A 16,029-nucleotide genomic window follows, 5' to 3' on the forward strand; every position below is an offset into this window, starting at 1 on the left:
GTTCTTATTCCAAAAACATTACTACGAAAGTAACAATATCAGGAAAAAAAAAATTTCTTAGAGTATTTTTCATATCCTTTTAATTTTCAATTTTTCCTGATAGCAAAGAATGAGTACCGGCACCTATTTTTTTTTTTTACAAAAAAAGCACTATATATATATACACAGGTGACCCCCGCTTAATGCTGATAATTTGTTCCGGAAAAACAGAGCGCTAAGTGAATCCGCGCTAAGCGAGTGCCGCATTCCCATAAGGTAACATATGTATTTATGAGTTGCAGTTGGTATCATAGGATATTTCCTAATCAATAATAAACGGTAGTGAAAAGATGCACAAATGTCAGTCAAAATATTTAATATTCAAATATTTATAAATATAAAATATTCTGCATTATATACATATATAATTATGTGATAACTACTTACATATCAAAATTAAACTTAAAATTCCAACTAGAATCATGAATTTAATTGATAAATTTAATCATGAATAATGTGTTGATTTTGGCTTTAACTTTGGCCCTCTTCCAAATAAACTAAAAGGGGTATTAATTTTAAATCCCCCGCCGCGTTACCACCCAACAATAAAGTCAACCGATCCTTCACGGCTTTGAAACCTGGCATGTTTTTTTTCTTCTTTCAACATGAAACTTCGTTTAGGTATTCGTTTCCACAAAAGTCCTGCTTCATCTATGTTAAAAAAACTTGTTGAGAAGTATAACACATAATACCCCTCTTCAATAATTTTAAGAAGTTCTTTTTTGAAAGTTTCAGCTCCTTGATCTGCATTTTCAGCTTCTCCCTGGATGTTAAATCTATTCAACAGCTCTTACTAGTTTTAAATGGTTCCACATTTTTTTTTTTTAGGCGAGTTTTCTTCAGATCATTATATTGGCTAATCTCTCTCTCTCTCTCTCTCTCTCTCTCTCTCTCTCTCTCTCTCTCTCTCTCTCTTTATAATATTTAACTTAACTGAATTCTGCACTGGATATTATCTTCAATAAAATTAGTTAAAGTCTTTCCATTTCAATCCTAATAGCTGGCCTAGCCCTAGTTGCTTGCAGTGGAACAGCTATCTTTCCCGCTGCTAAAATTAATTCTTTATTTTTTTATAATTGTTCTTACAGTTAAACTTGCAAGTCCTAAATTATGGCATACATCCGCTTGTCTTTGAACGGAATCTATTCGCTTCAAAATGTCTAATTTAATTTTCAAATTCAGTCTTTTTCTTACATTTATAGTCTTCGTACTGCACCCAGACGTTGTTGCTTTTTCATTCTTATCAGCCATTATTAACTCTTCGAAAATTTAACCGCGTTGGTTGCATTAATTATGATACAATGTTCAAGTAAACTGTCCGTTACACACGATGTTTAATACTGTATTGAGTGATGACTAGACTTCAGATAAATGCATATAATGCAAATATTACAAGCAATATACTGATCATTTTTAAAATGTTGATCTCAGAACTACGTAACAAGACGCTGTACTGCAATTAAATTAGTGTGCGATCAAATTTCACTGAGCGTAGGAAATGTTTTAATGCTGTTTTGCTATTCATTTTCAAGCTATCGACTCCATCAAATGAAACGATTTCGTTAAATATGCCAAAAATGCAATCTGTAAAAGAGCGTTATAGTCAGATACGGGTTATAATATAAGAACCGTATTATAGTGAATCAGCCTAAAGCGAATCACGTTATAACGAGGCCCTGCTGCACACACACACACACACACACACACACACACACACACACACACACACACACACACACACACACACACACACACACTCTCCACTACTCAGACCCAGGTTCCAATCCTTATTGAACCTCAAAGTCTGAGCAGTGGCATACACTTTAAATAAAAAGAAATATACTTCTCCACTGCAGCAGTGCTTTTTATTTATAGTAGTGCAATACCAGGACAATATCCATTTTGGAACAAATGGATGAGTGAATTGGGAAGGTTTTTGTTTTTTTTTCTTTGGGTGATGCAGTATAAGCTTGCTTTCTTGCATCACATGAACTTAATTATGTCTATTTCACTAACTGCACCATCTTGCATCTCAAATATTGTGGATATATGTTGTCAGTGGGTTGTTCAGGTCTTCATAATGCCTACCTGCTAACTGATGGGACCCTAACAAGGATTGAAACCCAAATCTGGATAGCAGAAAACACTCTAAATAAAAAACAATACTTCTCCACTGGAGCAGTGCTTCTTAATACAATACCAAGGCAACTTGTGATAAAGTGCCTCCACAACATGAGATTGACACAATAATTAGCAAACCTAGTTTAATCAAAGCTAGTTCAGAAAGAGGTTATGCCCAACATGTACAATAAATCTAAGTAAATAAATCCAATACTAATAATGACAATTACTTATATCGTCGATAAAAATCATAACCTTACCTTTCAGGTTTGGAAGCATAAACTCCATTTTGTCCTGTACCATTTGAATTGTTTGGCTTAGTCTCTTTGTTCTGCAGTCTGTCTACACAGAGTTGGACTAAAGTCTAAGCAAAAAAGGGGAAATAAAAAAAAAATAATAATAAAAAAAATTACTACATTTTATTCTAATTGTGCAAAGCAAAAATCCTCACTATTAAACCTAGCTCACATCAAGATGTCATTTTGAAAATCAGCAAAATTAGACTACATGGCTATAATTACCTTAAGTTTCAGATAATATGCAATCTAAATTACTCACATTACTCATACTAATTTGCCACCCCCATCTTATATTAAAACTAATTAATATTACATTGAGAAAAGTTACATCTCTGTTGTATGGTAAGAAAAATGGACTGAATGATTGTGTATTAACAAATAAGATGGAATAAATCTGAGCACAAAAGAATAAAACACTACATGACACATGTTAGAAAAACAAAGGAACTGTATTAAGTTCGTGTGTTAGTTAAGTGACTAGTGCAATTAATATCTTTTTTATACATCTAAAAGCAAATGACAAAATGTGAAAAAATGTGGGTCTCGCGTCTATGTTCTCCTTAAGTCCATATCTAATAAAATACAGAAAAATGCAGAAAACAATCATCTTTCTAGTTTATTCTGCTATGGTAATCAACTTCCAAAATGGAAGCTGAAGATTTAGAAACTGTAGTTTATAATATATTTGTACATAACATTCTTCGAAATATCTATGAATGATGACCACAATACATGGATGTGAGACATTTGAATTGAAAAGTTATATTTGGATTTTCAAACATTGGCGAGCGAGAGAGAGAGAGAGAGAGAGAGAGAGAGAGAGAGAGAGAGAGAGAGAGAGAGAGAGAACGAGAACAAGAACAGACTTTCTGTGTGAATGAGGAAAACATGCCTAGAATTATCAGCTTCCTTGGCCTGTGTAAGATTACTTTTATCAGAAGTTTCCAATTCAGAAGTTGTTCTTAGAGAGTTCATCAATTTGTCTTCTCTCAAAACTTCTTTTGGATCATGAACTGGATTTAGATGAGCCAATGGTACTTTAAGGCATTTTTTTTTCAATTTGGTAACTCTTAAAAGTATGCATATGGCTATTCTCACCACATCTAACCTCTTTTTAAATATACTTGTCAAAGGCAGAGGAGTTCCTAGGGAACGTGGCACCTGGGTGCAATTGCAATTTGGCACCCCCTTTAAAATTTTCTTCATACGTGTATGTAAGTTTCAGGTGCCCTTGAACATTGCCATCAGGGTGCAGTGCACCCCTGGCAACCTCAAACAGCCTGCCCCTGGTCAAAGGTTACAAAGGTTATTCTGTTCTGCCAGTCTAGTCACACATCTAACCAAAAACAGCCAATGTGTACAAACATTGGCTGTTTGTACACATTGGCTGGCCAGGAAGGTTCATGGTGTACTCTGAAAGATCAACAGGACTTTTTCCAGCAGGGAAAAGGATGTTATTATTCCCCTTTAATTAAAGGATATTTAGACCTCATTTAGAAAATTCCATTCAAGTCTGGAGGCCTTACTTAAAATAAGGACATAGAACTTCTCAAGAAGTACTGAAGAAAGACAACTAGATTGCTTGGGAGCTCTAAGAATATGTCCCTGTGATGAATATCTTATAAGATATTGAATATAAAGCCTGGAAACTAGACATCTCAGGTGACTGATGGAGGTGTAAATAAGTCACTTAAGGATTAAGCGAGCCTGTGACCACCAAATACGGAGGATGTGGAAAGGTCTGGGAATGACCACCCATATCCTCAGAGCAATATGGCCTTAGTTGCTAATGCTCCTAAAAACCAAATAACAACAACAACAAAGGATTAAGCAGAATGAATGAGGGCAGTATTTTCATTTTGGAAGGTGAAACAAGAACAAGGGAATATAAACAAAAATTGGGAAGCATTAGATCTCATGAAATTCACCTTTGAGCTGCCTCTCAAATGGGATTTTATTTTTTATTTATTTTTTTTTTGGCTGATGTAGAATAAGTTCACTTCCTTACATCACTTGGCCTGAATAATTTACCAGTGCTTTGTCAAGTATTAGTTTGTTATGCTATATAAGCTTGCTTTCTTGCATCATATGCCCCTACTAATGCTAAGTCTGGTCAAGTAAAATCAAATGAGAAATAGTTAAATGAATATTTTCTGCATGGTTAAAGTTGAAGGAAATCAAAAACATAAATGGTACCCATGTTATTATACTTAGTGTAACAACAATGGAAACTGAATAAAAAGACTTCATTGTTGTAGTTTTATATGCTACATAAACATGACCCTTACATAAAAATAAGAGCGAGAAAAACAAAATACATGTAAATTGACCCAGGGTCTCAGTAGCCACCCCAACAAACTACTGATTTTCAATTCATAACAATGAATTGCAAATCAATTTGATAGGGCAGTTGCTGGGGATCTTAAGGATATAGAGTACAGAAAAACTCTTCCATTTGCACACCCCATCAAAAATCACTGATTCAATCATGTGACTTTAAAATTAAAAGTAGTTTTGGAATACTTAAACTGAAAAATTTGAAGGTTTTGGAATTCTCCTTTTAACAAATATCAGAAAGGTGCTTACATTCAAAATTTCAGTCTTTTATATAAGTGCTAATGGAAGAATTTCCATTAGCACTTGAAAAAAATAAGTGATAATGAAAGAATTTAATCGGACAGTCATACATTTTCTATTTTACATATACAGATAGTGGAGGGGGGGGGGGGGGGAGTTTCATTAAAGATTAAAAAAAAAAAAAAAAAAAAAAAATGATACTTTTCTGGATTATGTTCTCTTTGTCAACCGATTTTAAAGCATCTGGATTTTGATCCAGTCAGAAGAGGTGAGTTGCACATCACACACCCTAACTTTATGCCTTAATTATTTATAAATATAATATTCAAACAGGATTAGTATTACTCATATAATGCAACATATAAAGCCACATACTTTTGCTGCACTAGCCAAAAAAATAATAAAATAACTAACTCCTCACTTAGATAACTGTCCAGCTGCTGACTTTCCCCAAGCTGTCAGCCTCAACTACTCATGGAGGTAACTTCTTCCAGTAATGATAAAAAATTTATAGTAAGCCTTAAAGTACTATATTAATTACTCTAATTAATAATATAGCAATGGCTTAATATTCTTCCAGTAATTAATAATGCCCTGACCAAAAGAAAAACTTCCTACAATCTAGTCTAAGTTATTTGACCATAATATTTTTAAATGGTTAACTTTTCTGTTCTACAGTTAACTGTAAAAATATTAACTGTGGGAGGAAACTTGGAGAAAATATTGGCTGGAGAAATTCTCATGACCATTGAGATCACTATTCAATAAACACCTCAAAAATTTTATTCAAACACAATCAATGCACGTTTGATTTCTTTAAAGTGCATAGTATAATTCTTTAATAATTAAATTATTTAATTAAAGAATTAAATGACTAATTCTTTGTAATTGTTTAAAGTTCATAGTATATACCACGTTACTTATGGAATACTTTCAAGAATACTACATATAACTGCAAAAACATTAAAAATTCACATTAACTTTAAAAATATATAGTACTTTCCACATCTATATATATTCTTCTTCTAAGACAATTCCTTAAATTACACTACAAAAACTTTGGAAAAAATCATCTAAGAGTCAACATATTATGACATATGACAATACAGGCATAGCAATAATAACAGCATATTAGGCCATTTATTATATTAGTATTCCCGTTACAATTGTGAACAGCAATATGACATAAAATACGAACAATAACTTACTTTTATAGCTTCTTGCACAGCCCTAACAATATCTCCCACACTTTCCTTATTAGGTGCCTTGTCTCCATGAAGAAGAATGTTATCAGACCATCTAATCAGGTTAGCCAGACTTTGATAAACCTGATTAGTAGCTGACATTAATAATGAACTGAAAATAAAATTTTGTATAAATATAACTATAAAAAACAAAGTTATTCAAATTACTTCAATTGCTACTCATTATCATTCCAAAGGTACATTATATTTGGAATGATAACAAGTAGTATATGTCTGGAATACTATCATATATCATATCACAGCTACAAGCTGTTTCCCCCTCCCCTTTAAATATGGTAATTCCAAATAACTGTTGAACCTATTTTCTTCCTCTTGTACTGTGGATGAGTTTGGAAGAAAAATTCATTGACATCACAACTACAAATTTTAGAGAATACAGGGAAAGGGAAGTTAATCTGAAGATCAGAAGCAAAAGAAATTAATAAAGGGATGAAAAGTTAACTCAGTGAGTTTGAACAACCACCATAAACGGGTGGTGGTGGTAGCACCCATTCATGCCCTGTGTTCTAATTAGACCAGGAAAAAAAAGTAAGTCATTCTGAAAAAAAAAAAACAGCTGTGTAATTATCTACAGAAAAGGCAAGAGAAATTAGACGTGAAAAAAGATGCGAAGTGAATCAATGTGAGAAAGGTTACTAATTAATCAAACTACTCTCTTTTTAAAAGCATCGAGAATTTTTAACAGGGTTTTAGGGATTTGATGGTTATTTAGAACAGTGCACAACACAAACTGTGAAGTGTTGTTCCATAAATTCAGTGTTCTAAGACCAGTCTGCTTGCAAGATGAAGAAAGAGAAGAAAATCCTATACCAGTCATGTTTAAAAGCCTTCAGCAATTTCTCCCAGTGCTGATGAATTTTGAACTTGAATTTTTTCAAACAAGTGGCAAATGATAGATCCACTCCTATACATTATGCAGCTTGCAGCCATTACACTCGTGTTAAAAAAAAAGTGCATCACCCAGGAATTTCACATTTCTAACCCTTCTTTGCGATGGTATGCTACATTAATGACAAATAGAAATACAGTAAACCCCCGCGAATAGCGGGGGTTACGTTCCTGAGAAATGCCGCGAATACCGAAAATGCGAATACTGAGTTATGGCTCCCATAGTAATAAAGGGGTTCCATTCCAAAGTATGAAATATATAAGAAAAACTAGTCTAAAATTTTGTCTATGTATGTATTATATGTACCTTCATAATATGACTATGTACATAGACAGCACATAGTGAAATGCAAGCATATGGCATCGAAATGAAAATAAGAAACACTTTAATATTAAATGTAATATTTATTAGAAATTTCAAACAAATCTTTCAAACCAGCGCCTTTGCTAACTAAAATAACTTATCCGCCAGTGCTATTACCAGTTTTTTTTTTCCATTTTTTTCTAATTTAACATCACGAGTTACAGAGCAAATTTTTGAAGCAATTAGCGCGTTTTCACGGACACTATGGCGGATTTTTTCTTCCGATTTCTTGATTGATCGTACCGTTGACTCATTGATTTTATAATATTTTGCCACTGAGAAGACACTTTCACCATTAGAAATTTTGTCTAATAACTCAATTTTATTCACCAATGTCATCACCTTCTTTGATAATGTCACATTCACATTTCCCTTGTTATTCATAGCCATATTTTTGTACGGGTTAGAAAGAACTTGTCCAAATAAAGTCACTTTCTTCCGTTAACACACTCGAAAAAGTCTGTTTTACACTGCAAAATGGTAGATTTATCACTTTTGTAAGCATATCAATTTATAAATTGAAAAATTTATTCAATTTTAAAAGCATATAAATTAAAAACAAACGACTAAACCTTCCATGGCAAGCGCATAATACATACCGAACAAGGATTAGCGAGAAACATCCACGCTCGCGATTTTGTCACCCCTCTCCCCCCACCCACTGCGCGCTGTTTTGACCGAGAAAGATAATTTTAGCCACACACCCATGTTTTTTTATGGCGGAAAATGTTCACGGTGCTTTAAAATTCACATTTTTTTTAGGTTTCATTTTATGTTAAATCAGCAACCGCGAATAGCGGGGGTTTACTGTATAAAGAAAAGATATTTATTAATAGTTAAGGACTCTCAAAATATTCCAAAATTGGCATTTGAAACCTTTATACAACAGTTTTGGTACACAACAATTATGGCTGAAATGTTATCAGAAGCCCTCAATTTCTTCAGTTTATCATTTTAAATGGAAAACAAAATGAAAAGTTCACAAGTGGCAAACTAATATTTAGTTGAACCACCTCTGGCTCTGATGACAACAGCACACCATCGAGGCATTGACAAGATCAATTTCTGAAGATAATCAACTGATAGTTCACGGTTCCAAACACAAATTATGGCTTCCTGAAGTTCATGAAGGGTCTTTGGTTTCTTTCTGGCAACTGCAGATACCAACATGATGCCAACAGTTCTCTATAGGATTCAGGTCCAGGCTGTTTCCTGGCCAGCTAAGGGTTGAAATGAACCGTTCTTCCAACCATTTTTTCACTTGTAACAAATGTAAACACATTACTGTCGAACCTCAAATGTAGAAATGCAGCTAAAGTAACTACAGAAGTGCCTACTTACACTTTTCACCCAATGACAAGGAGTAGAGTCATCCTGAAAGATGCAGTTACTCGGCAGTGTGAAATGGTCTCTAATGGTTGGCAGCAATTTGCCTTTCAATATAGCCAGATATCCATTGGCATTTACGGAACCTTTTTTAAATGGCAGGTGACCTACTCTGCGATACGAAATGTACCCCATATCGTTTGGCTAGTAGAGAATTTAACTGTAACCACCATGCAGTCTAGATGGTATTCTTCACCACATCTATGGCGAATCGTTTGTCTCCCATCAGAGCCATGTAGGTTGAATTTCTTCTCATCCAAGAAAATAACTGACTTCCACTGCTAGGGGATCCAACTGACATGCTCCTTACACCAAATTAATTGGCCTTTTTCATTTTTTGCGTGAGGAGGGGCTTCTTTTTAGGACAATGGGCTACAAGTCCATTTTTGAAGAGGCGTCTTCTGACTGTTACTGCACTTGCTACCACTCTCGTATGTTCTTCCCATTCTCTTTTCAGCTCAGACAAAGAAGCTTTATGGTTTTTAAGGCATAAGCGCTTCAAACACGGTCCTGTTTTGGCATAGAGACTCATTTGATTCCGGTTCCTATTTTCCTATTAGCACAACCAGTATTCTTCAGTTTGAAAAGAAATCTACTCACTGTCGACTGATCACAAGACACTCTATAAGCAATATGACGGGAAGAACATCCTTCCTCACGTAAAGCAACAATGGCACTCTTTCTTCATGGCGTCAACTGCAAGTAACTCGCCACCCTGGCACAAGCAAGGAATGACTGTAACTCTGCTTATTTAGCTGAAAGTAACAGTTGATGCAATACTACATCATTACCTATGCATGTCAATCTTAGCTGATTGCAATCTGTAAGAATTATTGCCATATACCTACGTTATTCGGACGACAATTACAATTTTAAGGGGTGATGCACTTTCTTTGAACACCAGTGTATATAGCCTTCAAGTGTTATTCATCCCCTAAGTTGTACACTAGGTATATTTGGTAAATTATTATTTTACAGTTTTTATTGTATCATTTCAGTATACTATTCAGTATTATTTTATCATTAAATCAGTTTATTTAAACGGTTGGTATATTTGTCTAAATTTGTGGTATGTATAACCCCAACCTTAGAAGCCTTTTTGCAGATATAATTTTAAGGATGCTACCCTGAATGGGGAAATAGTATTTACGGTGGACAAGTTCATAAGAGGGAAGAGTGCAAGAAATTATTCAGGAAAGCATGAACTATTAGAATATAACAAAAGAATTAAAAAATAGTAATTTAACTGCATTTTTTAAATAAAACACAAACAAAAGTATGAAGACTTTATATATTTAAAGTAGCACAAAGACATTAAACTAGCACTGCACACAGAAAACACCTATGAAGATGAGGAGTCAAAAATTTAGAATATCTATATTCACAAATTTCCTAAAAATAAGAAACCTAAATTAGAATTAATTAATAATAACTGAAATACACCTTTAACCAAAGAATATATATAATATACATAAACTTGCTTTATGTTGTATAACTTTTGCAATCAGATCCTAGAAAATTTTATTAAATTATTTTCATATTTCTACAAATAATTATACAATATTTATAATTTGGAGGGTGTGGAGTGTTGGGATGTGTGAAGCCACAAAGTTTAATTAGAATAAAATGTATTGACATTTAACATTGCAGTTCTGTTCAAAAACATGTAACGTTATAAGCTTCTTTTGTTGAAGTGTTTTTCTGCTAGCATCTAACAATTAACAGTTCATTTAGCATTGGATCAATTAATACTTCAATTAACACTTAAGTAATTGCATTACATAACATTACAACTTCAAGAATATAACCACCATGTGTTAAAATTCCTTCATAACCTTCTCATTAACATTCATGCCACTGTCTAACCATTTGTGTTAACAGCTGCAGGAGAAAGACAAAGTTATACTTCGTCTATGGAGCCAAAGACTAAGTATAACTTTGAATTTTCAACCCTCCACTTGTTTGATATTATTTAGGACAAAATATGTCTGTCATGGGTAAAGCCCAGCCTAAGATTATAAGTACTAATAATTAATGTTACACTCATAAAGCTAAGAATGCTTACAGCCAAATGGCCTCATTGTCTACATCAGGCCCAGGCAAACTATGGCCCGCGGGCCGCATGCTGCCCACAAGCTTCAATTGTATTTTTGAAAAAAAGTTTACTTATGCCTTTTGCGACGCCTTTTTGAAAAATAAATCTGTATAGGTAATACATTATAGAATTTGTCGACTTGTAAATTGTTTTATCATCTCTGTATTGTTCAAATTGAGATAGAATTTGAAATTGTGCGCGAACCTGAACGAGCCAATAGGAGATTTAAAAAATTTAAACTACTGTATAATGGTATAATTTGCGATTATAAACTAACCGTGCAAAACTGCGGTAACAAACAACCGGTGATGACGACAACGGCTTTGCTGCGGTGTAGGATAGGATAGGATAGGACTGCTGACCAGCAGCAGTTCCAATCTGTTTCCTCTGACGGTCATTCCGCAGTTAGTTTTTTTGTGTTATCTTCGGTTATCATCTTGGTGCCAGTAGCAATAAAAATAATATTTACACCCTTTTAAAAATGAATAAAAAACGAAAAATTCAACAAGAGCATCGTGTCTTCAATGAAGAGTGGAACACAAAATATTTTTTTTGCTAACATCAATAACAGGACTATTTGTCTCATCTGCCAGGAGAGTGTCTTAGTGTTGGAAGAGTACAATATTAAAAGACATTTCACTACTAAACATTCCGAATATAGTGCCAATTTAACTCCGGAAGCGAGAAAGGAAACTGCTGATGAATTGATTCAAAATTTATCTACACAACGAAATGTGTTTACGCGGCTAACTAGGGAACAAGAAGCTACTGTAGAGGCAAGTTTTGTTATTTCTCATATAATTGCAAAAAGCAACAAGTCTTTTTCTGATGGAGACTATATTAAAGAATGCATGACTGAAGCTTGTGGAATTATATGTCCTGACATTAAACACAAATTTGAGAATATAAGTTTATCTCGGCGAACCGTAGTAAGAAGAACTGAATGTATCGATACAAATTTGAATGAGCAATTATTATCAGTATTAGAATCCATAAGATGGTACCCAATAGCTCTCGACGAAAGTAACGACCAAAAGAATACTGCACAGTTATTAATTTTCATACGTGGATGTACCTCTAATTTTGAAATTACTGAAGACTTCTTTCATGGAATCTCTTAAAGACCAAAACAACGGGAGCTGATATATTTGAAAAAGTTGAAAAATGCTTAACAAGATATAATTTACAATGGAACAAAATGGTAAGCGTAATAACTGATCGAGCACCAAGTTCGACAAGTAAAAATGTTGGAGCGTTAAAGAAAATTCAGGATAAAATTTGTGAAAATTATCCTGATTATAATTTAATTACAATTCATTGTATTATATATCAACAAGTATTATGTAAAAATGTATTAAAAGTTGAACATGTCACATCTTGTATTATTAAACTAGTAAATTTAATATGATTGAGGGGCCTGAAACACAGACAATTCATTAATTTTCTTCAAGATATTGAATCTGAATACACAGATATTCCTTATCATAGTCAAATTCAATGGCTTAGCTTAGGAAAAGTTCTTCAGCAAGTATGGGATCTTAAAGATGACATCATTCTATTTTTAAAACTGAAAAATATTATGGACTTTCCCGAATTAACTGATAATAACTGGATTTGTGATTTTGCATTTACCCTGGACATCGTGACACACTTAAATATTTTCAACCCCGTGTTACAAGAGAAAAATTTATACGCCCATGATATGGTAAAAAGTTTGAATGGATTTCAATTAAAACTTGAAGTTTCTAAAGATTCCAGAAAATAAATTTGAAAAATATTGTGAAATTATCAACGCTTTGAATGACGACTTTTCACGAAGTTTTGGCGACTTCTGAAAAATTGAGACAAGTTTGGCAATAGCGCACGACCCATTTTCAATAGAAATTGATAGTGCACCGAGTGAACTAGAACTTCAGATTATAGATCTGCAGTGTGATACCGATTTAAGAGAATTGCACCATCGTGAGGAAATCTGTAAATTTTACAATACTTTTAATTCGGACAAATTCGGCGAACTCAAAAAAAGATTTTGCCTGAAAAATGTTGGTCATTTTTGGATCAACCTACATATGTGAACAAACATTTTCCATCATGAATCTAAATAAAAATTCTTTACGATCAAGCATCACCGATGAATATTTACAAGCAGTTTTAAGAATCTCAACTACAAAATTAACACCCGAAATTAAAAAAAAATGTTAAAAGATGTAAAACAGTTCCATTCATCTCATTAAATTCTTGGTTGTTAGAGAATAATTTTTTTTATGTTATATTTCTTCTTCATGATAACAAACAATATATATCTAAAAATAGTATTTTACGTGCGCCCGCCTTCTTTTTGAATTCCTAATGTGGCCCTTCAGCCAAAAAGTTTGCCCAGGCCTGGTCTACATGCTGCCTAGCCAAGACGGGTAAGCAGATGTAATGTCAATGACAAGTACTAAAAATAAACCTGCTACTATTTTATGTAATGCCTCTTCAATTGTAGCTAAGTACATTCTTGAGGATGGGGATGTCTTAGAGTTACCTTAGTGATGATTTATAAATGAGTAAAGCCAAATTGAGAAAATATACAGGTAATCCACTTGGCCAAAGACATTGACTTCAATGTCTTGGATACAGGCAGTTAAAAGAGCCGATGCCTATTTAGTGTTGCAAACGGTAATTTACAGATATACATGGCCAAATATGCTGATCTTAGAATATGGGAATTGTAAAACTATTGTCAGCAATGCAAGTTTTTTACTGCTAATACAATGGTTTGTACTATGGGGGAAATCAAGATATTCTAAACCACTAACAATCAACTCTCAGGGCTCTGATAATTAGATAATATTAAGGAACTACTTGAGATTTGTAAACCTGGAAAGAGTCTACAGGAAAGACACATTAATAATTTAATTACCTGTCCTGAATGCAAATACCATGGCCATATAATACATAAGGTTTACCTTCAGTTTTTCAGCATACACACACACACACACACACACACACACACACACACACACACACACACACTTCACCACTGAAAGGAGAATAAATATTAAAATGCTACCACCCAACATTTTCAAAAACAAAAAAAATTGCACGGTATGTTAGTAATGAGAAGAGTGTTGGTGCTTATTGAAATCAATAATGAGAAACACAGAACCCTCTAAAATAACTAACAGTTGCAATGAAAAGTTACCATCTAATCCAAAAGTATTATAATAGTGGGTAGGTAGGAAATCAGCTTTCGGAACTTCAGGTTATCTAATTTCATCTACACCTGCTGTTTCATACTTGATATTTATCTTGATGTTTTAGGTATGTTTGCATATGCATCTATTGTCTTTCACCATGCTTATCCATCCATCCACATGTAATAACCTAACTCCTGGTGGATGGATTTTCGTGAATTTTATATTTGGATCTTTTAAATAAGGTTTCATTAAAATTAGACAAATATAAATCCAGCAATTATTATTTCTCTTTCTCTGTTCATATATGTCAAGAAACATATGTTTATTGAACAAGAAGCTATACATATGTCATGCATATTACAGCAGAAACAATGGATGGATTTTCAAGAAATTTTATATTTGGCTCTTTTGGAAAGATTTATTCAAAATCCAAAAGAAAAATTGGTTAAGGTAAAGAAAGCCAACACGAGAACGACGAGAAACGTCGGATAACTTATGCAGAAAATTATTTTCCCGACACTGGACTCTAGCGTTGCTCTCTCGGTAAACAAACAGTAGGTGTTATCGGTCTGGAGCCGAAATAGAGAAGGATATATGGATTGACAGGTAGGTGTGGCAAACAATGAAATGATTGGTGGTGGGTACGACAGATGACAAGCTACTATGTACTCATTGGTTGGCATTATAATGTATTTATGAGTAAAGAACAGTGCATAATAGTTTCGTGATTAACGGTAAAAGGTAATAGTAGTGATGAATCTTTTAAAGATGGAACAAATCTGTAAGGAAAATAAAACTGTTGATTTTTTGATGAAAACTAAATTAATAAAAGTTTAATTCTGTTCATTTTTATGTTCTTCATTATGTTTTTTTCTCATTATTAAAAGCACATTTTTGGAGTTCATGAGTGTTTTTACTATATTGTTGATTTAGGTTTGGTTAGAAAAAAGGAAAAGGTTTCTTTATTTTTCGTAATCTTACCTTAAATGGTAGGTTAGAAAATAATAGAAAAGGTTTCCAGTGAAGGTAAAAAAAGCCTGCACGACGAGCACGCAAAAGTTCGATGAAATGAAATTTACTGGTAATAGTACTTACCCCCTCCACTTTGGGAGGGTTTCAAGCTCCGATGAGAATCAACTTCTACTCCAGACCGATAACACCCACCGTTTGTTTACTGAGCGAGCAACAATACAAATGCCGTTATCGCAAAGTACTTTTACTGGTAAATTTCATCGAACGTTTGTGTGCTTCTCGTGCAGGCTTTCTTTACCTTAGCCAGGTTTCCTTATATTTTGTGACCTAACCTTAAACGTTAGGTTAGGAAATAATATGAAAAGAAAGAAAGATTCTTTTATATACATAGTGAATAGTTTTCAGATGTTGACTGACGTTATGATACTTGTGTACCCGCACGAGTATCTTTAAAAATAAAAGTACAGTAATAAAAAATTAATATTTTGTTAATGAACAATGTGTTAGTCCACCCACGATTCTAAAGAAAAAAGGTTAGGTTACCCCTAACCTTTCAAGCTCCCATGGGATTCAAGTGGAAGTAACATTTTTCACCATTAGGGCATATTATTGAAAAAGAAAATAAACATATTTATTTTTATGAATGTATTTATGAATATGACTCATTCTATAGAAAAAAGGTTATGTTACCCCTCCACTTTCAGGAGGGTTCAAGCTCCCATGGGATTCAAGTGGAGGTAACCTGACCTTTTTTAACCATTATGGAAAGCGTTCATTAGGGCATATGCGATTAGGGCAAGTCACTATTAGAGCTTCTGAGTGACACTAAACCGATGTTATC

General features: G+C 33.6%; 1 protein-coding gene across 3 annotated transcripts in view; it reads right to left on the reverse strand.

Moving 5' to 3' along the window:
* C3G (C3G guanyl-nucleotide exchange factor) overlaps positions 1–16,029 on the reverse strand; it is a 410,407-nt gene that overhangs the window by 256,227 nt on the left and 138,151 nt on the right. For all 3 annotated transcript variants that reach the window (XM_090368667.1, XM_090368668.1, XM_090368669.1), the window contains exons 4-5: positions 6,245–6,392; positions 2,421–2,524 (exon numbers count right to left, since the gene is read on the reverse strand). In XM_090368667.1, the coding sequence (XP_090224793.1) occupies positions 2,421–2,524; positions 6,245–6,392 (252 nt within the window). The remainder of the gene's footprint in view (positions 1–2,420; positions 2,525–6,244; positions 6,393–16,029) is intronic.

The sequence above is a fragment of the Mastigoproctus giganteus genome, chromosome 2, assembly GCF_048544385.1.
Source record: "Mastigoproctus giganteus isolate SK-2022 chromosome 2, ASM4854438v1, whole genome shotgun sequence".
In the NCBI taxonomy this organism is placed as follows: Eukaryota; Metazoa; Arthropoda; class Arachnida; order Uropygi; family Thelyphonidae; genus Mastigoproctus; species Mastigoproctus giganteus.